The sequence below is a fragment of the Salvelinus sp. IW2-2015 genome, linkage group LG4q.1:29 (assembly GCF_002910315.2).
Source record: "Salvelinus sp. IW2-2015 linkage group LG4q.1:29, ASM291031v2, whole genome shotgun sequence".
NCBI lineage: Eukaryota > Metazoa > Chordata > Actinopteri > Salmoniformes > Salmonidae > Salvelinus > Salvelinus sp. IW2-2015.
In genome coordinates this window covers 47,694,709-47,720,228 of record NC_036842.1, presented here as the reverse complement: position 1 = coordinate 47,720,228, position 25,520 = coordinate 47,694,709, and the positions used below count along the sequence as shown (strand labels likewise).

The window sequence follows — 25,520 nt, the reverse complement described above, 5'->3', positions numbered from 1 at the left end:
AGTTGACTCATACCCCATTTATCCCACAATCCATAGATAAGGCTGTTCAGTGCAATATGAAGTTTAATACACACAGTAGGCTGGATAGGAAGGTGATTCCCCACAGTCAAAGTCCCACAATAAGTGCTACGACGCTAATATTTGTGTAAACTCATGACAATTTTGTTCTGTGGATGTCACTGTGTCGACTAATACCCCATTTCATGGATCCACAATCCATAGGTGTGAAATACCTAACATTTTTCTATTTTGGCTCTGTACTCCAGCACTTTGGACGTGAAATGATACAATAACAATGAGGTTAAAGCGCAGACTGTCAGCATTCATTTGAGGATATTTTCATCCATTTTGGAACCAAATACTTAACTTTTTAATACTTTAATACACATATAAGTGAATTTGTCCCAATACTTTTGGTCCCATAAAATGGGGAGACTGTGTACAAAAAGTGCTATAATTGCTAAATGGTTCACCCGATATGGATGAAGATACCCTCAAATTAAAGCTGACAGTCTACACTTTAACCTCTGAGTGATTGTATCATTTAAAATCCAAAGTGCTGGAGTAGAGAGCCAAAACAACAAAACATGTGTCACTGTCCAAATACTTTTTTAGCGCACTGTATTAAGTATGCCCCCAATGCAATTGAAGTTTAATGCATCAGTGAGATTTCAACAGTTTTTTGAATGTCAAATTAACTAATTATTGTCTTTTGTTGAATTTATATAATAACATTATAACCTTGTTTAGCATTATCTAGTCCAAATATGGCATGATTCCACTGTTTGTATCTGTTTGCTTCACTTTCAATTGGGGACTTTTAGTTTTTGCAGGCAAACCGTAAATTCCACTTGTGGCTAATCGTTATTGTGGTTAGCGTCACATATGTTTTATTGTCCATGCCTAGCGTCATGGAAATAGTTACTTTGTTACAGAACGTATAGAAATAACCTCCAAGAAGTAGTCTATGCTTTGATTTAATCGCAGACCCTAACAATTTGCTAATAATGCTTCATCTTTTTTTGTATTAAAGGAAACAGATCAAGATACACAAGAACCTGTTTAGCGGGGGAAGTGGAGCAAGTCCAAGGAATGTCGATCAAGACCAGAATGCACTAGTCTGGGATATCATTACTCATCTCTCTCGGCGCTGAATGGTTTCTTCCACTCGGGGCACTTTGTCTTTGTGCTGGAAACAAAATATTTTGATAATGTTTGACCACGTCGGTGGGATGTACAGCAAGTCTGTGTTCGAGGACGTTATCACGCAAGGATAACAATCAAACTATTCTTCAGGATTACAACGAATAGACGAATGTTTGCAATTGCTTCTTGGTGAAAAATAGTTTTCGGATGAACCGGTGTGTCATTGCTGGTGTGATGCATGGACTGAGGAGTTACAAGTTGCGATAGCCCACAAGTTCAATTGCAGTTTCAAGTATCGAAGGTAAAGCTTGGATATCCTCAATAGAAACAAAAAAAACGTTTAGGCTCATGGGACATAAGGCTATCGATAGGAATATGGTATTGATGTAGTAGGCAGCGGGTGCATGGCATGTGGTATTAAGCAATTCATCCAGTTTGCAATTGATATTTGCAGTAAGAATACCAAAGTAAATAGCTCATATTCCTTGTTAATTGTATGTGTACAGGAATGGATTCTCACAACCACTGAAAACCATTTGCAATTCGATGTTACTGCTTTTGTATGCAGTCCACAGGCCTACTAAAAAGATGGACAAGATTCTTGGCACAGTATAGAAAACAACCTCGGACACTTGTGTAATCGAGTCGTAGATATACCCAACTCTATACTGCACTAGCTGTTTTTTTAGGCAGTAAAAACAGATATAGCACTAAGGTTATTATCGTGTTATAGTGCATGAGCACAGATCAGTATTTATGCCATTTGACAGTTGTTGTGGCATTCCAGCACAATACCATTAGATTTACATAACTCTTTCACACCATCTCTTATTGATTCAAACAAGTGTTGGGTGACTGCAGTTGAAATGAGCTGAAATAGTCTGAAATCATCTATTTGCGTGTTAAAATGTTGTGCCCAAGGGTAGCAGCATCACAATGATTTTAGGCAGCGTGTGCATATGATTTTCATCAGAGAGTCAAAATGTCGATGAAAGGCAAGGCACTCTACACTTTCCAAAGTGAAAACAAAGAGGAGATCAGCATACAGGAGAATGAGGAACTGGTTATCTTTGACGATAACTCTGTAGATGGCTGGTTACAAGGGGAGAACAGTAAAGGACAGAAAGGTCTCTTCCCGGCCTCTTACGTGGAAGTAATCCGCCCTCGTTCCAACTCCAACCTGACAGACTGCTCCATAAGCCCGGTGGGTTCTCCAGGCAATGACTCCTCATATTTCCCCTCCGCCCCAAACACGCCCTTTCACATGCAACAAGGTTACTATGACGACGATGATGATGACTGGGATGATTGGGATGACAGTTCCACAGTGGTGGACGATGATGGCCGCAGTGGCGCAAATGGACATTCCCATCAGAGCCCCCACTCCAACAACCCCAATGTCCACTATCGAGCCAAACCTTACATGGAGAGGCAGGACAGCATCTCCAGCTCGCGGAAGGGCAGTATGGTRGGMAGGAACTTGAACCGATTCTCCAGCTTTGTMCGCTCRGGGGTGGAAGCKTTTGTGTTGGGCGATGTGCCCATGAACGCTAAGATAGCSGAGTCATACACCATTGMGATGGGCCCCAAAGGGCCTCAATGGAAAGASAGCCCYACACCTTTCTCTTGCTCCATCGAGGACCCTACCAAGCAGACCAAGTTCAAAGGCATCAAGACCTACATATCGTACCGAGTGACCCCAAGCCACAATGCGAGGCCTGTGTACCGGCGTTACAAGCACTTCGACTGGTTGTACAACCGTCTACTGCACAAGTTCACCGTCATCTCCGTGCCCCACCTGCCCGAGAAACAGGCAACAGGGCGCTTCGAAGAGGACTTCATCGAGAAGCGCAAGCGGCGGCTGATCCTCTGGATGGACCACATGACCAGCCACCCGGTCTTGTCGCAATACGAAGGCTTCGAGCACTTCCTCATGTGCGCTGACGACAAGCAGTGGAAGCTGGGCAAGCGGCGGGCAGAGAAGGACGAGATGATGGGCGCCAACTTCATGCTTACCTTCCAGATCCCAAATGAGCACCAGGACCTGCAGGACGTGGAGGAACGTGTGGACTCCTTCAAGTCCTTCGCCAAGAAAATGGATGACAGCGTCATGCAGCTTACGCATGTGGCCTCAGAACTGGTGCGGAAGCACCTTGGAGGCTTCCGGAAGGAATTTCAGCGGCTGGGGAACGCCTTCCAGAACGTCAGTCAGGCGTTCATGCTGGACCCTCCCCACTGCTCGGACGCCCTCAACACCGCCATCTCCCACACGGGACGTACTTACGAGAACATTGGGGAAATGTTTGCGGAGCAACCTAAGTATGACCTCTTCCACATGCTGGACAAACTGTCACTCTACCAGGGTCTACTCGCCAACTTCCCGGACATTATTCATCTACAGAAAGGTAATGTACTCCCCTTATCATGTGCTTATTAGTGTTAGACCTAGAGTCTAATAGCTTGTCCTAGAGATGAAGCTTCAACTCATTGCATTGCGTCACATGGAAACAAAGCCTCAGTATCACTCTTGTGATAGCTGTTATAACTAAGTTTGGCCCATATTGATATGTTATAAGTGATCATGCATTACCACAACAGCTGGCAAATCAATAGGGCAACTCTTACAAAGCACTGACGGATAGCGGTCTAGAATCCTATAAACTAATTATTTCCGGTGGCCATACAGCACATCTGTTGTTAATCACATTGACAGGAGGAAAAATTGAAAAGTGGAAAAAATGTGACACCGCTGTTAGAATCATTCAACGTTCATCGTTAAGATTTGATTCCAAATGTACAGTGGTTCATTACTGGATGACATTCAGTCATCTTCTTACTCAGAAATCAAGGGTTCCTTGATTGATGGATGCTGACAGTTCTATCAAACATGTCTTTGAGCTCTACTCAAACGGTCTCTCTTAAATTCCGACCAGTTCTACTACTCTGTCACTCTGGTAAATGGAAAGATAATCGAAGTACCCCCAAGCCATTCCTTAGCTGCATGTAGAGGAACTTCAACACTGTGTACAGTGTTACTAAAGCACTCACTCACACTGTACATTTTAAAGTCCACTGGGTTTTCAAATAATTGTGTAACATCCGCTACTTCCTCTCATTAAAAACACCAGTGCGGGGAAGTATGGAAGAAAGTTCCATCACATCAACAGAGGAACAGCTATCTTGTAAACATTCCGTCTTTGATAGTACACATCCACTACTACCAGATACACCATTTAAAAAAATATTAAACTGCTTTGAAGTTCCTTGCAATGTAGGGCTGGGCGATATTTTTCAAATGTTTTGTCGGTACGATGATATTTGAGGGCATTTTATATTTTTGAATAATAAAAGTTCTAAATTTGCTTTATGAGTTGTGCGTGACCCTAGGGTGGCAACCCATACATTCTAAGTGATTTCAATGGGTAGTTCTCCATTCTGATTGAACATTATAAAACAATCAAACTTATGTCATTAGATCATTTCCACACTGCCACGTAGGGCTGCACAATATGGGCAAAAATCTAGGCCTTATTTTTAACCAAATATTGCAATTGCGATTTGACTTGCGATTTAGATCAAAACACTTAGGTGACATTTGTTGRAATCATGGAAATATAATGATTATTCCAATTCTATAGTTACAATGTAATAGTGTCACTTTAAATACGGTGTTGTTTGACAAATGAAAAAGCCAGGCAAGCATTCAAAGAATTGCAGTACTAATAGGATCTCTATGCAGACGTTATTGTGACAGGGTAGGAACCAAAGTGTTGGTCAGTGTTTCCCAGGGGAGTGGGACCTTATATTCTTTGTAGAGGTCGACCGATTATGATTTTTCAATGCCGATACCGATTATTGGAGGACCAAAAAAGCCGATACCGATTAATCGGACGATTTTTAAAAATTGATTTGTAATAATGACAATTACAACAATACTGAATGAACACTTATTTTAACTTAATATAATACATCAATAAAATCAATTTAGCCTCAAATAAATAATGAAACATGTTCAATTTGGTTTAAATAATGCAAAAACAAAGTGTTTGAGAAGAAAGTAAAAGTGCAATATGTGCCATGTAAAACAGCTAACGTTTAAGTTCCTTGCTCAGAACATGAGAACATAACATAACATAGCTGGTGGTTCCTTTTAACATGAGTCTTCAATATTCCCAGGCAAGAAGTTTTAGGTTGTAGTTATTATAAGAATTATAGAACTATTTCTCTCTGTACCATTTGTATTTCATATACCTTTGACTATTGGATGTTCTTATAGGCACTTTAGTATTGCCAGTGTAACAGTATAGCTTCCGTCCCTCTCCTCGCCCCTACCTGGGCTCGAACCAGGAACACATCGACAACAGCCACCCTCGAAGCATCGTTACCACAAAAGCCACGGCCCTTGCAGAGCAAGGGGAACAACTACTCCAAGTCTCAGAGCGAGTGACGTTTGAAACCCAATATACGCGCACCCCGCTAACTAGCTAGCCATTTCACATCAGTTACACCAGCCTAATCTCGGGAGTTGATAGGCTTGAAGTCATAAACAGCTCAATGCTTGAAGCACAGCGAAGAGCTGCTGGCAAACGCACAAAAGTGCTGTTTGAATGAATGCTTACGAGCCTGCTGCTGCCTACCATCGCTCAGTCAGACTGCTCTATCAAATATCAAATCATAGACTTAATTATAACATAATAACACAGAAATACGAGCCTTTGGTTATTAATATGGTAGAATCCGGAAACTATCATTTCGAAAACAAAACGTTTATTCTTTCAGTGAAATACGGAACCGTAATTAATTACAGTCTTTGTTAGGAATAAATTGACTTCACACAGTTCGCAACGAGCCAGGTGGCCCAAACTGCTGCATATACCTTGACTGCTTGCACGGAACGCAAGAGAAGTGACACAATTTCCCTAGTTATAAGAAATTCATGTTAGCAGGCAATATTAACAAAATATGCAGGTTGAAAAATATATACTTGTGTATTGATTTTCAAGAAAGGCATTGATGTTAATGGTTAGGTACACATTGGTGCGACGACAGTGCTTTTTTCGCGAATGCGCTTGTTAAATCATCACCCGTTTGGCGAAGTAGGCTGTGATTCGATGAGAAATTAACAGGCACTGCATCGATTATATGCAACGCAGGACATGCTAGATAAACTAGTAATATCATCAACCATGTGTAGTTAACTAGTGATTATGTTAAGGTTGATTGTTTTTTGTAAGATAAGTTTAATGCTAGCTAGCAACTTACCTTGGCTTCTTGCTGCCCTCACGTAACAGGTAGTCAGCCTGCCACGCAGGCTTCTCGTGGAGTGCAATGTAAGGCAGGTGGTTAGAGCGTTGGACTAGTAACCGGAAGGTTGCAAAAACGAATCCCCGAGCTGACAAGGTAAAAATCTGTCGTTCTACCCCTGAACAAGGCAGTTAACCCACCGTTCCTAGGCTGTCATTGAAAATAAGAATGTGTTCTTAACTGACTTGCCTAGTTAAATAAAGGTGTAAAAAAAAAAAATCTGCCACAATCGGTGTCCAAAAATACCGATTACCGATTGTTATGAAAACTTGAAATCGGCCCTAATTAATTGGCCATTCCGATTAATCGGTCGACCTCTAATTCTTTGGCTACATTAAATGTAGCCTGTTAACTGTTTGTTGTGTAGGGAATAGAGCATTTGTTTGGACTCATATCAGAAGAGATAATTACACATTTATTTTGAAAGGAAGTCCGTTTTTCAATTGTGTCAATAACTGTTTTATCACTTCTCTGTAGTCCCAAAGTCCATTCAATTGATCACTAAAAAACAAACATCTAATAAACTAAAGATCATGATGCTCAACAGACTACAAAACAAGCTATGTTGCAGGCAAGATGTTAATCGGATAAAGTTTATGATTGCCATAACTCAGTCCATGGTGTTTTTAACTCACCACTGAGTTAACCGCAAAGTATGCTCTGGTGTATCAGGCAGTGTAGTGATCTCATCTGCGGTGAATAGCTGAATAGCCCTGACATACATTTATTAGCTAGTTAGATAGCTAGCCAGGTAACTAGCGATGAGCACTAAAGGTGAACATGATTTATTTTGGCCACTACTTGCTAAAAAAAGACAAACTAGCTGTTTGCAGACAGGAATACAGAAACTAATAGTGTATTTATATAATGCTTGTGGATTTATGTTAAGAAGCAGAGTTGAAAGCAGCGTCATTGTCGTCAACATATTGTTGCATCTGCTGCATTGACCAAGCAGACTGAAGAGTGAACGGTTGGCAAGTGATCTCATGGTTGAGCAACAACAACTTCGCTCCTTGAGTGACAGGGGGTGCGACTTGGTGAGAGAGAAGGAGAGAGATGACTCTGTACAGGCGTATCACATATAATAGTGATGGGGGAAATACACTGCTCAAAAAAATAAAGGGAACACTAAAATAACACATCCTAGATCTGAATGAATGAAATATTCTTATTAAATACTTTTTTCTTTACATAGTTGAATGTGCTGACAACACAATCACACAAAAATTATCAATGGAAATCAAATTTATCAACCCATGGAGTTCTGGATTTGGAGTCACACTCAAAATTAAAGTGGAAAACCACACTACAGGCTGATCCATTTGAGTAATGTCCTTAAAACAAGTCAAAATGAGGCTCAGTAGTGTGTGTGGCCTCCACGTGCCTGTATGACCTCCCTACAACGCCTGTGCATGCTCCTGATGAGGTGGCGGATGGTCTCCTGAGGGATCTCCTCCCAGACCTGGACTAAAGCATCGCCAACTCCTGGACAGTCTGTGGTGCAACGTGGCGTTGGTGGATGGAGCGAGACATGTCCCAGATGTGCTCAATTGGATTCAGGTCTGGGGAACGGGCGGCCAGTCCATAGCATCAATGCCTTCCTCTTGCAGGAACTGCTGCACACTCCAGCCACATGAGGTCTAGCATTGTCTTGCATTAGGAGGAACCCAGGGCCAACCGCACCAGCATATGGTTTCACAAGGGTCTGAGGATCTCATCTGGTACCTAATGGCAGTCAGGCTACCTCTGGCGAGCACATGGAGGCCCCCCAAAGAAATGCCACCCCACACCATGACTGACCCACCGCCAAACCGGTCATGCTGGAGGATGTTGCAGGCAGCAGAACGTTCTCCACGGCGTCTCCAGACTCTGTCACGTCTGTCACGTGCTCAGTGTGAACCGCTTTCATCTGTGAAGAGCACAGGGCGCCAGTGGCGAATTTGCCAATCTTGGTGTTCTCTGGCAAATGCCAAACGTCCTGCACGGTGTTGGGCTGTAAGCACAACCCCCACCTGTGGACGTCGGGCCCTCATACCACCCTCATGGAGTCTGTTTCTGACCGTTTGAGCAGACACATGCACATTTGTGGCCTGCTGGAGGTCATTTTGCAGGGCTCTGGCAGTGCTCCTCGTGCTCCTCCTTGCACAAAGGCAGAGGTAGCGGTCCTGCTGCTGGGTTGTTGCCCTCCTACGGCCTCCTCCACGTCTCCTGATGTACTGGCTGTCTCCGGGTAGCGCCTCCATGCTCTGGACACTACGCTGGACAGACACAGCAAACCTTCTTGCCACAGGCTGCATTGATGTGCCATCCTGGATGAGCTGCACTAACTGAGCCACTTGTGTGGGTTGTAGACTCCGTCTCATGCTACCACTAGAGTGAAAGCACCGCCAGCATTCAAAAGTGACCAAAACATCAGCCAGGAAGCATAGGAACTGAGAAAGTGGTCTGTGGTCACCACCTGCAGAACCACTCCTTTATTGGGGTGTCTTGCTAATTGCCTATAATTTCCACCTGTTGTCTATTCCATTTGCACAACAGCATGTGAAATTTATTGTCAATCAGTGTTGCTTCCTTTTTTATTTATTTTTATTTATTTCACCTTTATTTAACCATTTAACATGATCTCAGTATATATACACCTGTTCTGAATGGCCCCAGAGTCTGCAACACCACTAAGCAAGGGCACCACCAAGCAAGCGGCCCCATGAAGAAAAAGGAGCTCTCCAAACAGGTCAGGGACAAAGTTGTGGAGAAGTACAGATCAGGGTTTGGTTATAAAAAATATTCTAAACTTTGAACATCCCACGGAGCACCATAAATACATTATTAAAAAATTGAAAGAATATGGCACCACAACAAACCTGCCAGAGGAGGGCCTTCCACCAAAACTCAGGTACCAGGGCAAGGAGGCATTAATCAGAGAGGCAACAAAGATACAAAGATACCCTGAAGCGGAATTGGAGTATCTGTCCATAAGACCACTTTAAGCCGTACACTCCACAGAGCTTGGCTTTACGGAAGAGTGTCCAGAAAAAAGCCATTGCTTAAAGAACAAAATAAGCAAAACGTTTGGTGTTTGCCAGAAGGCATGTGGGAGACTCCCAAAACATATGGAAGATGGTACTCTGGTCAGATGAGACTAAAATTTTGCTTTTTTGGCCATCAAGGAAAACGCTATGTCTGGCACAAACCCAACACCTCTCATCACCCCGAGAACACCATCTCCACAGTGAAGCATGGTGGTGGCAGCTTCATGCTGTGGGGATGTTTTTCATCGGCAGGGACTGGTCAGAATTGAAGGAATGATGGATGGCGCTAAATACTAAATACTGGCTCGCTAGCTAACCTTACGTGTATTATCTTATTATTCGTATCTCAGAGCCATTTGCTTGGCTAGCTGTAGCCTGATGTTAGCTAGCTAACATTGAACCTGGTTGGTTAGCTACCTGCAGATTCATGCCAAGTAGTAATGTCATGAGTTGGGTTTATGGTTCATTGTTCACCTAGCTAGCTGGCTACATGTTTTAACAAAAGACTCCACTATGCAAGTAACCATTTCGGGTCGTTCGTAAATTCAGTCTAGCCATCATAGCACACTCGTCTGAGCGTGCCAGAGTGCAGAATAACTGAATTTACGAACGCTCAACACCCGTAGAATATGGCCGGTGTCAGGAAACGTTGGCAAAAAAGCGTAATTAAAATGTTGCCTGCAGCACAGTTACACTCACCAACGCTCTGCATAACATGAAAACAGCCTAACCAGCTCTGCTAGGGCGAGTAAAATGGTCAGAATGGGGTGTTCTGTCTATTGTGTCTGGAAGTAGAAAGCAAGCTAGCCAATGTTAGTCAGTTAGCTTGGGTGCTTGGCCGCCGTTGTGAGGTCAGAACGTTCGGATCAACCCTACTCATCGGCCAGAGCGTCCAGTGTGCGCTCTGATCGCTCCGAGAGTGAAACGCTCTGAATATACAAACGGACAATCTGACAGCACATTTGCAGTCACCAACACTCTGGATAACTTAACAGCCTAACCAGCTCTGCTAGGGTGAATTATGTTTAGTGAGCTGTTCTCTCATTTGTGTCTGAAGTAGCTAGCAAGTTGGCTTGGGTGCTTCACTGCTGTTGTTGGTACAGAACGCTTGGATCAACCCTTAAAGAGATGGGTGGGGCTAAAGCTTAAGAGGGTGTGAACGATGCTGAATGGGTGTAGACAAGAAGGGCTTTCCAGTAGTAGTACCAAATATTCGAAGGCCATTTTCTCAAAAGTGAGTTTACAAGTTTATCAACTTTCAAAGCAGAATTACTTTCCCATTGTTCCTCAACTGTCGTGTATGATATACCATTTTGTCGCTCTGAGTCTCTACTATTATCTAATGTAAAAAATAAAAAAATACAATTTCAATTTTTGCTACATAAGACCGATTGAGCCAGTCAGTCACAAATGGTAAGCAATATGTTTGGAACATCGAATCTTAAGAAAATCATATTATCGAATTTCAATTCGGAAAGTATTCAGACCCCTTGACTTTTTCCACATTTTGTTACCTTACAGCCTTATTCTAAAACTGATTTAAATCGTTTTTCCCCCTCATCAATCTACACACAAAACCCCATAATGACAAATCAACATAATTACATTTTTACAGATTTATTCAAAGTAACAATCATGTCCAATCAATTAAATTTACCACAGGTGGACTCCAATCAAGTTGTAGAAATATCTTAAGGATAATCAGTGGAAACAGGATGCACGTGAGCGCAATTTCGAGTCTCATAACAAAGGTTATGCTTATTGCTTAAGTATACCGCCAAGCCCTACAACACTATGTTTTGTCTTAATTAATTTGTTTATTTACTTTCAAGTATAACTTTTCTGCAGTGTGGGTTTCATATGATGTAGTATCGTTGGTTATGTAGAACTTAGGCTAACCGTACAAGTGTCTGGAAATCAATTGGAGGGATGCGACACCATTATTCCACAATTTGGTGTGTTGTTGATGGTCGTGGAAAACGGTCCTGGGCGCCGCTCCAGAATCTCCCATAACATGCTGAGCATACTGCTCGCGTCACATGCCAATCGCCATATAAAGTCCAAAGAAGAAAAACCCTGGAAGGAGGAGAGATGACTAGAAACGATTCGGTTGACCGTTTTATTACATTTACATTTGAGTCATTTAGCAGACGCTCTTGTGTGGATTAATTGTCGGAGTAGAGGACTTTGTGCATTTCAGGTAAAATAACAACTCAATGTTTATATCCAAGGACAAATTAGCTAGCAACAGCAAGCTAGCTAAATAGGACAAATTAGCTAGCAACTGCAAGCTAGCTAGCTAAATTACCATAAATGTTTAATGCTTTTCGACCGGTCCTCAAATTAATATAATTGGTTTGGGCTTGGTGTTAGTGTTCAATTGGCTTGAAATCTGGTTGCTTGTATAGTTCAAGCTCCACCTAGCTAGCTGTATTGCATGGATTTAATAGATGTTGCTAGCAGCCTAGCTCTGTAAGTCAAGGCAAAGGAATGTAATGGTACAGGCAGAGAATCTAGTAGCTAGGAGCTGTGATGATTGTGAATCTGCTCAGCTCCTGACTGCTAGAGTCTCTGCCTGGTCTCATAGCAGTTAAAGGGATGCTACTAGCTTTAGACTACATTTCAAAGACAAAAGTAAGTAAAGGAGTAATATATATTATCTATGAAATGACTCCAGGCATAAGTGACATAAGTGGTCACTTGGGGCCCGCGGTCACTTGGGGCCCGCGGTCGCTTGGGGCCCAAGGCCGCTAAGGGACCCCCAACCCTCCCCAAATATTATTATAATTATGTTTAGTAACTCAGTCGGGGTCTCAATTTACTGTTGAGATTTAGAATAGCAGAATACAGAAGGTCTTCTCGCTTAGGGCTCTCAACCAAAACTTGCTTAGGGCCCCTAAAAGGCTAGAGCCAGCCCTGCTATGGTATGTCCCATAATGGTACAGTGAGGTGTAAGAAATACAGCTTTTAGTGTTAATGCAAAAGGTGATATTCAATAGGCCCTGCCCCATACAATGCGAGGGATCATTCATCTTCTTTGGATGCATTGAAAGGGTTGATACGCCTAGAACATGCTTAGTCACAGCTGATGCATTTGCTATGGCCTACGACTTCGACGTGTCTGTATCTGTCATAAGGGTGGTGCAGTATTTGAGCAAGACAGTCAAACGACCAGCATACCAAGGCCATACTTCAGTTCTCAAACAACCCACATCAGGTGATGGAAGGGGGAGGGACCTCCAGCACAGGAAGCCACGTTTCTCTTAGTTGTGCAAGGTAAATAAGGGCGTTGCAATATTACGCAAACAAGTGCAAAGAGTTCATTCGTAGTGTAATAATAGAGTTCAGCAAAAATCACATCTGCACCACACCCTTAATTGTACATCAATTGAAAGACATTGAAAATGTCATAGAGATAATAGCATTATGTTAGAGACCAATGGTCATATTGATTCAACTGCAAATATTGGAAATACAAATATAAGCCCACTCGTGAAAAATGTGGCTGACCATTGAATGACCTTGGCCCAATGACTTTAAAATGTAGTGATAGCATAGTCAGTACAGTATATTTAATAATTCAATTTCCTCTCAGCTCAGTGTACTCTCATTACCTAGCTGAAGGCAAGGCACATAGAGACATCATATGGTGATGTGGACTACAGGAAATAGAGGACGCCCCCATTCTCATCGAATGGGCTGTAGTGGAGCAGGTTGAGAGCTTCAAGTTCCTTGGTGTCCACATCGCCAACAAACTAACATGGTCCAAGCACACCAAGACAGTCGTGAAGAGGGCACGACAAAACCTATTCCCCCTCAGGAGACTGAAAAGATTTGTCATGGGTCCTCAGATCCTCAAAAGGTTCTACAGCTGCCCAATCGAGAGCATCCTGGCTGGTTGCATCACTGCCTGGTAAGGCAACTGCTCGGCCTCGCTACAGAGGGTAGTGCGTACGGCTTCCTGCCATCCAGGATCTCTATACCAGGCGGTGTCAGAGGAAGGCCCTACAAATTGTCAAAGACTCCAGCCACCCTAGTCATAGACTGTTCTCTCTGCTACTGCACAGCAAGCGGTACCGTAGCGCCAAGTCTAGGTCCAAGAGGCTTCTAAACAGCTTCTACCCCCAAGCCATAAGACTCCTGAACATCTAATCAAATGGCTACCCAGACTATGTACATTGCCTCCCCCCATTTTACACCGCTGCTACTCTCTGTTGTTATCATCTATGCATAGTCAGTTTAATAACTCTACCTACATGTACAGTATATATTACCTCAATTACCTCGACTAACCGGTGCCCCCACACATTGACTCTGTACCGGTACCCCCCTGTATATAGTCTCGCTATTGTTACTTTACTGCTGCTCTTTAATTACTTGTTACTTTTATTTCTTATTCTTTTTTTTATTCTTTTTTTTCCTTTAAACTGCATTGTTGGTTAGGGGCTTGTAAGTAAGCATTTCACTGTAAGGTCTACGACACCTGTTGTATTCGGCACATGTGACCAATAACATTTTATTTTATTAGATATCTAAGAATATATATTCCCAAAATATATTTGAGGGGTACGTCACATTTTGAATCAATAACTATAGCCATATTTTCTTTACCAACATGGAGTGTTGAGTTTACTGTTGCAGACTTGACTGTCAGTTGAAGCATCCCAGCTGAGCTCGAGAGCTTTCCTCGAAGTCACTTGTGTTCCTCTGAACTGGATCCAGCTGTGACAACATACCAAACACACACAAAACCTGGGTTCAACTCTTCCTATAAAGTTCACATCCTATCCTCTCATCACAGCTCTCTCCTGCCCACTCCCTAACATAGAGTAATGAACACTGTTTGAACTGTGATATTGGTGGATGACTGGATGTGTGAACTCATGAAATATCACTGCAAACTCGGCCGGGTGTGGTGTGAGCTACATATGGCATTGATAACGCATGGTTGGGTAGGAAAGGCTAGAGAAGGTCTAGGTATAAATCAACTAGCTAGCTATTTTTCAGTGTGTCTGCCAGATTTCTCTCTTTCTTTCTCTATAGTGCATTCGGAAAGTATTCAGACCCTTTCCCTTTTTCTACATTTTGCTACGTTACAACCTTATTCTAAAATGGATTCAATTGTTTTTTTATCTCATCAATCTACACACAATACCCCATAATGACAAAGCAAAAACAGGTTTTTAGAAATGTATGTACATTTATAAAAAAATTAAACCATCACATTTACATAAGTATTCAGACCCTTTACTCAGTACTTTGTTGAAGAACCTTTGGCAGCGATTACAGCCTCAAGTCTTCTTGGGTATGATGCTAAGCTTGGCACACCTGTATTTGGGGAGTTTCTCCCATTCTTCTCTGCAGATCCTCTCAAGCTCTGTCAGGTTGGATGGGGAGTGTCGCTGCACAGCTATTTTCAGGTCTCACCAGAGATGTTTGATCGGGTTCAAGTCCGGGCTCTGGCTGGGCCACTCAAGGACATTCAGCGACTTGTCCCGAAGCCACTCCTGCGTTATCTTGGCTGTGTGCTTAGGGTTGTTGTCCTGTTCGAAGGTGAACCTTCGCCCCCAGTCTGAAGTCCTGAGTGCTCTGGAGCAGGTTTTCATCAAGAATCTCTCTGTACTTTGCTCCGTTCCCCTATTCTCTCGATCCTGACTAGTCTCCCAGTCCCAGCATGATGCTGACACCACCATGCTTCACTGTAGGGATGGTGCCAGGTTTCCTCCAGACGTGATGCTTGGCATTCAGGCCAAAGAGTTCAATATTGGTTTCATCAGACCAGAGTATCTTGTTTCTCATGGTTTAAGAGTCCTTTAGGTGCCTTTTGGTAAACTCCAAGCGGGCTGTCATGTGGCTTCTGTCTGGCCACTCTACCATAAAGGCCTGATTGGTGGAGTTCTGCAGAGATAGTTATCCTCCTGGAAGGTTCTCCTATCTCCACAGAGGAAATCTTGAGCTCTGTCAAAGTGACCATCGGGTTATTGGTCACCTCCCTGACCAAGGCCATTCTCCCCTGATTGCTCAGTTTGGCCAGGTGGCCAGCTCTCGGAAGAGTCTTGGTGGTTCCAAACTTCCTCCTTTTAAGAATGATGGAGGCCACTGTGTTCTTGGGGACCTTCAATGCTGCAGAAATGTTTTGTTACCCTTCCCCAGATCTGTGCCTCAACACAATCCTGTCTCGCTCTACGGACAATTCCTTTGACCTCTGTCTGTCTTTCTATCTATCTCTACCTTTCTCTCCTCTCTCTCTCCCCCCTTTTCTCTCTCTCTCTCTCTCTCTCTTCCTTCTTTCTCTTGTTCCCTCTGTCTTTCACACTCTTTCTCTTTCTCTCTGTCTCTCTCTTTCCCTTTCTCTTTGATGAATACCAACCATCTCACTCAGATATCTAGGTCTCTCTAGACAGTCGGTCTGGATGGTTTCACTTACACAGGGTTAATCCAGTGTGGTCCCACAGAGGTGCTTTGAGCATTCACCAACATTAATACAATACTCATCCAATAGGTAGACCTCTATTGAAAGACTTGAATATGAATATACACTCACCGGCTAGTTTATTAAGTACACCCATCTAGTACCGGGTCGGACCCCCCTTTGCCTCCAGAACAGCCTGAATTCTTTGGAGAATGGATTCTAGAAGTCGGAAACGTTCCACCGGGATGTTGGCCCATGCTGGCGCGATGGCATTTGCTGCAGATTGAACGGTGGTATGCCATCACCAGCAGCCTGTACCATTGACACCAGGCAGGATGGGTCTATGGACTCATGCTGCTTACGCCAAATCCTGACTCTGTCATCAGAATGATGCAACAGGAACTGGGATTCATCAGACAGGTAATGTTTTTCCACTTCTCAATTGTCCAGTGTTGGTGATCGCATGCCCACTGAAGCTGCTTCGTCTAGTTTCTAGCTGATAGGAGTGGAACCCGGTGTAGTCGTCTGCTGCAATAGCCCATCCGTGACAAGGATCAATGAGTTGTGCATTCCGAGATGCTGTTCTGCACACCACTGTTGTACTGTGCCGTTATTTGTCTGTTTGTGGCCTGTCTGTTAGCTTACACAATTCTTGCCATTCTCCTTCGACCTCTCATCAACGAGCTGTTTTCACCCACAGGACTGCCCCTGACTGGATGTTTTTTTGTTTGTCGGAGTACCCTAGACACTGTCAAGCGCGAAAAGCCCAGGAGGGTGGCCATTTCTGAGATATTGAATCCGGCACGCCTGGCACTGACGATCATACCACGCTCAAAGTCGCTTAAGTCGCTAGTTTTGCCCATTTCAACATTCAATCGAATGTCTCGATGTCCATCTGCCTGCCACGGCCACATGACTCACTGTCTGAAGGAGCACTACATTTTCATTATAAGTTAGTGCACTGCAATGGAAGACTGATGTATATGACACAGTACATGTCCCACCCACATGACATTATAGCTTACCAATGAGCAAGTGTGCAGTGGAGTGGGCGGAGCATCATTATCTTTCGTGTTTTTCAATGAGCACTGCAGTGTAGCTGGACTAGCTGTCACTTCCAAGGAGAAAACCACCTGCTGAAATCTTGAACAAAGAGGCGAGGGAACACAATGGAGTGAAACTGACTGACCCCAGTGGTGTCGGTATCGAACAGAGCTGCTGTCCACACGTTGCATAAGATGAAATGTGAGGTTCCCATGCATGGTAGCCTAGATCTGGTAACACCTGCCCAAAGAGAATAAATCAAAATGGAGGAATGGGGGTGGAGATTATGGGCAGAAAAACAGCTCTTAAAATTGTTTGAATACACATTGGAAATATGTACTACGAATTATTTTCATTCACATTTGTTTAGCTCGGTTCATAGTGCAAGATGGCGTCACATCATGACCAGTCAGCCCTCTCACCTCAGGCTGCCAGTCAGCCCTCTCAGACATAGTCTACTCTGAGAATTAGGGATCGCTTCCCCAGTCCCCAGTATGCATACCCTTGTACGGCCATTGAGGCTTTGACGTGAACAAGAGGCCCGCTTTGTCCTCCAGTGTATGTGGCAGAACACATCACATCCATCTATCAGGGTTTTTCTTATAAAGCAAAGAAAAGCAAAGATGTGTGTGCCCGATTTCGTGGAAATGTGGGCCAAATGACCTCTCCATCTGTTCCTGTACCTATGGGGACCAGAGAGCAGGACCTGGAGAGGCACATGGCCCTAGATACATTACCAGGAATGCAACGTGTTAGTGAAAATGTAAATGCTGTCTGGTTGTGTGTGTGTGAGAGAGAGTGCATGCGTGTGTGTGCTCCGATCCAGAGATTAATAATTGATATTACAGCATACTACAGTATGACCCTATCTAAGTCAGACAGGCCCCCATTGATTATGCCCTAGAGCACAATGTGTCCATCCTATCCTAAATAGCACATTGGTTAGGCAAAAATGTGTCACACTACACAATAGCACGAGCACAAACTGTACACAGAAATTCAGAACCAAGTGTGATCAACAGGAAGATAAAGACTACAACACCTTTTTAAGTTGTCCAGTAATGGCGCCTTCTGTTCACCTGATAAAGTGCTTTTCGTTCAACAAGAGTCCCCTTGCTTAGTCTGGTCTGCATGTGAATGTTTTCTCTTGTCTATTTGCTCACACATAAATATTGACAAATGGTAGGACTGTGTTTTCACACACTCTCTATCCAAATGTCTTTGCATTCCTGGCTGACTGTGTTTCCTAGCTAGCACGCTGCTGTTTCACAGTGGTGATGTTATACAATACAGAGATGTCTTCGAAGATTGGAATTCATAAACTGCTTTAAGAAACATACTGTATGTTGCATCTTGCAATTTGTGCCATGAATGTAATATGTATTTCAGGATGAATTAATGTTACCATGTTGGTAAAGTAGTTCCATTTAGCAGAGTGTTTGTATGTATTTTCTAAAGGCTTTTATGGCGTTCCAAAAAGGACCTATTTGTTGCAGAGAAAATTCACAGGCTTCTGCTTGGGCTTAAATTCTTGGCCCTCCTACCTCTTCCAACCCCCACACTTCCACTCCCCTTCCTCTCTCCCCTGATTGCAGGACATCAAATGGAGCTATAACTGTCTGCTCTTTAAGACTCTTGGCATCTGCGCTCTGTCTGCCGGCCTGATAAAGCTGACAATGGTTGGCATGGAGACGGTAGCCATTAATCTGGTGCTGTGCTGAGTTGTATTGGCTGCACGGTCTATGTACAGTGTGTGTGTGTGTGTGTGTGTGTGTGTGTGTGTGTGTGTGTGTGTGTGTGTGTCAGGTCAGGTAGAAATGGGCAGCACAAAATATTATGCGTATGAAAAGGGGTTAGCCATGTCGCTCGCTCATCTTTTTATTTTATTTTAAGTTTTATTTAGACCAGGTAAGTCCCATTGAGATATTCAAATATTTTTCAATTGTGTCCTGGTCAAAAGGGAGAAGCAGCTGCTCTTTTCTTTCAAATTGTAATCTTCTAATATGTACACTCTGCTGGGCCTTGTGACTAGTAAAGTGGCTAGTCCTAAACCCTAATTGCTTGTTGTGTTATGAGAGCTGTGCTTTTGGTCAGATGAATCACTCGTTCGTAGTATGGCTCTACTTAAAAAAGGCACGCAAAATCGGGGAGAACGAAGGGTCGTGTTGCCAATGGCAATCACGCTTAATCAACAACGCTGTGAGACATTGACTCAATGTCAATTCATCACGCGATCCATCGGAACATGACGGTGTGATAGTGTTATAACACAGTTCATCAGACCTCCAACAAGGCATCTGTTGAACAATACTCTCAGTGTGAATATGGTTAGACCAGTTGGATCTGTTGAACACTTGCTCCTCTATGTACTACATTTGTTTGCAATCATGGACCAACACATGACCAAACACATCAAAAATGAGGAGGACCAAGGCACTCTTCATGCAATTAAAATGCCTTCATTGCAGTGGAATGTTCAATTGAACAAAATCTTTCAAACTCATAAACGTTTTGGCGTGTCTTGTCTAGCCTTTGTCAGGGAGTGATACCATGACCAACACAATTTACATGCTGAGGTCTTATTAACCTTTTCACTTGTGAGTTCAAAATATCTCGAACGGTTGACACGGCGCGTAATGTCACAATGCGCTCACTATTCCAAAATGTGATTGTTGCGCAACAGGACAGTTAACCCACGCTGCCCTCAAACCAAGGCATGCTGACTACTAATTATCTACAGTATAGTCTGTTTCAACTTGTCAATTTTGAATTATTTTGGAACAAGTTTTATTTTCTAACAGTTTGAATTGAGGTGTGTTCCACCTCCTCATTAATTCACAAAGAAGTAGCCCATTTCACTGTTGACAATTGTGTTTGAGGCATTACTGAACTTCTCTTTTCGACTGGAGCCCGAGCACTTCCCCAGTGTTTCCCCAAGTATAAAAAAAAGAACCCCCCCTTTTGGCTTGGGGGTAAAAGCTGTTTAGAAGCCTCTTGGACCTAGACTTGGCACTCCGGGTACCGCTTGCCGTGCGGTAGCAGAGAGAACAGTCTATGACTAGGGTGGCTGGAGACAATTTTTAGGGCCTTCCTCTGACACCACCTGGTATAGAGATCCTGGATGGCAGGACGCTTTGCCTCAGTGATGTACTGGGCCATACGCACTACCCTCTGTAGTGCCTTGCGGTTGCATGCCAGGCAGTTGCCATACCAAGAGGTAATGCAGCTCGTCAATCTTTTGAGGATCTGAGGACCCATGCCAAATCTTTTCAACTTCCTGAGAAGGAAGAGGTGTCTCTGTCCTCCTCCCTATATGCTTTCTCGTCGTTGTTGCCTACCACTGTTGTGTCATTGGCAAACTTAATGATGGTGTTGGAGTCGTGCCTGGCCGTACAGTCATGAGTGAACAGGGAGAACAGGAAGGGACTGAGCACGCACCCCTGAGGGGTTGAGGATCAGCGTGGTGGATGTGTTGTTACCTACCCTTACCCCCTGGGGGCGGCCCGTAAGGAAGTCCAGGATTCAGTTGCAGAGGGAGGTGTTTAGTCCCAGGGTCCTTAGCTTAGTGACGAGCTTTGAGGGCACTACTGTGTTGAACGCTGAGCTGTAGTCAATGAATAGCATTCTCACATAGGTGTTCCTTTTGTCCAGGTGTGAAAGGGCAGTGTGGAGTGCAATAGCGATTGAATCATCTGTGGATCTGTTGGGACGGTATGCAAATTGGAGTGGGTCTAGGGTTTCTGGGATAATGGTGGTAATGTGAGCCATGACCACCCTTTCAAAGCACTTCATGGCTACAGGCATGAGTGCTACGGTTCTGTAGTCATTTAGGCAGGTTACCTTAGTGTTCTTGGGCACATGGACTATGATGGTCTGCTTGAAACATGTTGGTATTACAGACTCAGACAGGGAGACGTTGAAAATGTCAGTGAAGACACATTCCAGTTGGTCAGCGCATGCTCGGAGTACACGTCCTGGTAATCCATCTGGCCCTGCGGCCTTGTGAATGTTGACTTGTTTAAAGGTCTTACTCACATCGGCTACGGTGAGCACAATCACACAGTCGTCCGGAATAGCTGATGCTCTCTTGCTTGTTTCAGTGTTACTTGCCTCGAAGCGAGCATAGAAGTAATTTAGCTCGTCTGGTAGGCTTGTGTCACTGGGCAGCACTCGGCTGTGCTTCCCTTTGTAGTCTGTCATAGTTTGCAAGCCCTGCCACATCCGACGAGCATCAGAGCCGGTGTAGTACAATTCGATTTTAGTCCTGTATTGATGCTTTGCCTGTTTGATGGTTTGTCTGAGGGCATAGCAGGATTTATTATAAGCTTCTGGGTTAGAGTCCCGCTCCTTGAAAGCGGCAGCTCTAGCCTTTAGCTCAGTGCGGATGTTGCCTGTAATTCATGGCTTCTGGTTGGGGTATGTATGTACAGTCACTGTGGGGACGACGTCATCGATGCACTTATTGATGAAGCCAGTGACTGATGTGGTGTACTTCTCAATGCCATCGGAAGAATCCCGGAACTTATTCTAGTCTGTGCTAGTACAACAGTCCTGTAGCTTAGCATCTGCTTCATCTGACCACTTTTTTATTGACTGAATCACTGGTTCTTCCTGCTTTAATTTTTGCTTGTAAGTAGGAATCACGGGGATAGAATTATGGTCAGATTTGCTAAATGGAGGGCGAGGGAGAGCTTTGGATGCGTCTCTGTGTGTGGAGTAAAGGTGGTCTAGAGTTTTTTTCCCTCTGGTTGCACATTTAACATGCTGGTAGAAATTATGTAACACAGTTTTCCTGCATTAAAGTCCCCTGCCACTAGGAGGCCGCCTATGGCCGTATACAGCTCATGGAGTGCGGTCTTAGTGCCAGCATCGGTTTGTGGTGATAAATATACAGCTACGAAGAATATAGATGAACACTCTCTAGGTAGATAGTGTGGTCTACAGCTTATCATGAGATACTCTACCTCAGGCGAGCAGAACTTTGAGACTTCCTTTAGATATCGTGCACCAGCTGTTGTTTACAAACATACATAGACTGCCAACCCTTGTCTTACCAGAGGCATCTGTTCTATCCCGCCGGTACAGTGTATTACCTACCAGCTGTATGTTATTAATGTCGTCGTTCAGCCACAACTCGGTGAAAATATCCCAGTTCTTCCATGGCCTGCATGCTCAGCAGACACGTCACCCATTGAGCATGTTTGGGAGGCTCTGGATCGACGTGTACAATAGTGTTTTCCAGTTTCCGCCAATATCCAGCAACTTCGCACAGCCATTGAAGAGGAGTGGGACATCATTCCACAGGCCACAACCAACAGCCTGATCAACTCTATGCGAAGGAGCTATGTTGCGTTGCATGAGGCAAATGGTGGTCACTCCAGATACTGACTGGTTTTCTGATCCACGCCCCTACCTTTTTTTGTGAACAACAGATACTTTATCTGTATTCCCAGTCATGTGAAATCCATAGATTAGGGCCTAATTTATTTATTTCAATTGACTGATTTCCTTATATGAACTGTAATTTTTCAAATTGTTTCATGTTGTGTTTATATTTTTGTTCAGGATAAGTAGCCTATATTTTGTTAAGATTATAGCTAGCTTAATTTCAGTCAACTGCTCCTGCTGAGACCAGGCTTTGTTTAACGTTAGCTTCTAACTTTATCCTTCTAGAGAGTTTGGCTATCAGTAGCCAGAGCAGTAGCTAGCTAGTTTGCCGTTGGACAGAGTGGTAAATGAATTATGATTCCACTCGTTTGCAGTGAGGCAGGCGTGATTAGAACTCAGATAAGAACATTAGTGTTCTGAGCTTGTTATGCTGGTGAATGAGGACCCAAAAGCGACGTAATAGAAACAGAGTCTTTATTCCAGTATTAAACAAACAATGATTCTCCTGGATATTATCAAAGGTAAATCCAAAACAGGAAACTGAAATCCTCTCGTCAGTAGAGAGGAACGACTGGAGACGCGACCACAGACTGCAGGTCGCTTCAGGAAGGCACAGGCCGTAGCTGACATAGACACCTGCTCACACGCAGCATCTGAAGAAGGCAAAAACACGACAGGGCGGAACAAGGACACAGAACAGCAAACATCAAACAAGAATCCGACAAGGACAGAAGCAGAAAACAGAGGGAGAAATCAGGGACTCTAATCAGAGGGCAAAATAGGGGACAGGTGTGAAAGAGTAAATGAGGTCGTTAGGAGAATGAGAAACAGCTGGGAGCAGGAACGGAACGATAGAGAGAGAGAGCGGGGAGAGGGAGAGAGAGGGGAGGAGAGAGAGGGATAGAAAGAGGGAAAGAACCTAATAAGAACAGCAGAGGGAAGCACAGGGACAAGACATGATGATCAAAGACAAAACATGACAGTACCCCCCACTCACCGAGCGCCTCCTGGCGCACTCGAGGAGGAACCCTGGCGGCAACGAAGGAAATCATCAATCAACGAACGGTCCAGCACGTCCCGAGATGGAACCCAACTCCTCTCCTCAGGACCGTAACCCTCCCAATCCACTAAGTACTGGTGACCACGTCCCGAGAACGCATGTCCATGATCTTCCGTCCTTGTAAATAGGTGCGCCCTCGACAAGGACGGGGGGGGGGAGGGAAGACGAACGGGGCGCGAAGAAAAGGCTTGACACAAGAGACATGGAAGACAGGTGGACGCGACGAAGATGTCGCGGAAGAAGCAGTCGCACAGCGACAGGATTGACGACCTGAGAGACACGGAACGGACCAATGAATCGCGGAGTCAACTTGCGAGAAGCTGTCGTAAGGGGAAGGTTACGAGTGGAAAGCCACACTCTCTGACCGCGACAATACCTAGGACTCTTAATCCTACGTTTATTGGCGGCTCTCACAGTCTGCGCCCTGTAACGGCAAAGTGCAGACCTGCCCTCCTCCAGGTGCGCTCACAACGTTGGACAAAAGCCTGAGCGGAGGGAACGCTGGACTCGGCGAGCTGGGACGAGAACAGAGGAGGCTGGTACCCAAGACTACTCTGAAATGGAGATAGCCCGGTAGCAGACGAAGGAAGCGAGTTGTGAGCGTACTCAGCCCAGAGGGAGCTGTTCTGCCAAGACGCAGGGTTTCGAACGAAAGGCTGCGTAATATGCGACAATCGACTGATTGGCCCTTCTGCTTGACCGTTAGACTGGGGATGAAACCCGGAAGAGAGACTGACGGAAGCACCAATCAAACGACAGAACTCCCTCCAAAACTGTGACGTGAATTGCGGGCCTCTGTCTGAAACGGCCTCTACGGGAGAACATGAATTCTGAACACATTCTCAATGATGATTTGTGCCGTCTCCTTAGCGGAAGGAAGCTTAGCGAGGGGAATGAAATGTGCCGCCTTAGAGAACCTATCGATAACCGTAAGAATCACAGTCTCCCGCAGACGAAGGCAGACCGGTAATAAAGTCTAAGGCGATGTAGACCAAGGTCGAGAAGGAATGGGAAGCGGTCTGAGACGACCGGCAGGAGGAGAGTTACCTGACTTAGTCTGCGCGCAGTCCGAACAAGCAGCACGAAACGGCGCGTGTCCCGCTCCTGAGTAGGCCACCAAAACCGCTGCGAATAGAAGCAAGCGTACCCCGAACGCCGGGTGGCCAGCTAACTTGGCAGAATGAGCCCACTGAAGAACAGCCAGACGAGTAGAGACAGGAACGAACAGAAGGTTACTAGGACAAGCGCGCGGCGACGCAGTGTGAGTGAGTGCTTGCTTTACCTGTCTCTCAATTCCCCAGACAGTCAACCCGACAACACGCCCTTCAGGGAGAATCCCCTCGGGGTCGGTAGAAGCCACAGAAGAACTAAAGAGACGGGATAAGGCATCAGGCTTGTGTTCTTATTTCCCGGGCGATAGAAATCACGAACTCGAAACGAGCGAAAAACAACGCCCAACGAGCTTGACGTGCATTAAGTCGTTTGGCAGAACGGATGTACTCAAGGTTCTATGGTCAGTCCAAACGACAAAAGGGACGGTCGCCCCCTCCAACCACTGTCGCCATTCGCCTATGGCTAAGCGGATGGCGAGCAGTTGCGCGTTACCCACATCATAGTTGCGTTCCGATGGCGACAGGCGATGAGAAAAGTAAGCGCAAGGATGGACCTTATCGTCAGACTGGAAGCGCTGGACAGAATGGCTCCCACGCCCACCTCTGAAGCGTCAACCTCGACAATGAATTGTTTAGTGACGTCAGGAGTAACAAGGATAGGGGCGGATGTAAAACGCTTCTTGAGGAGATCAAAAGCTCCCTGGGCGGAACCGGACCACTTAAAGCAAGTCTTGACAGAAGTCAGAGCTGTGAGAGGGCAGCCACTTGACCGAAATTACGAATGAAACGCCGATAAGAAATTAGCGAAACCGAGAAAGCGCTGCAACTCGACACGTGACTTAGACGGGCCAATCGCTGACAGCCTGGACCTTAGCGGGATCCATCTGAATGCCTTCAGCGGAAATACAGGAACCGAGAAATGTGACAGAGGAGACATGAAAGGCGCACTTCTCAGCCTTCACGTAGAGACAATTCTCTAAAAGGCGCTGGAGTACACGTCGAACGTGCTGAACATGAATCTCGAG

The 25,520-nt window shown here is 44.6% G+C and overlaps 1 protein-coding gene across 1 annotated transcript in view; it reads left to right on the top strand.

The window, feature by feature from the left end:
• The first annotated feature begins 906 nt into the window (after positions 1–906).
• The window catches only part of snx33 (sorting nexin 33), a 47,143-nt gene continuing 22,529 nt past the window's right edge, over positions 907–25,520 (top strand). The window contains exon 1 of the mRNA XM_023984815.2: positions 907–3,551. Coding sequence (XP_023840583.1) covers positions 2,129–3,551 — 1,423 coding nt within the window. The 5' untranslated portion in view covers positions 907–2,128. The remainder of the gene's footprint in view (positions 3,552–25,520) is intronic.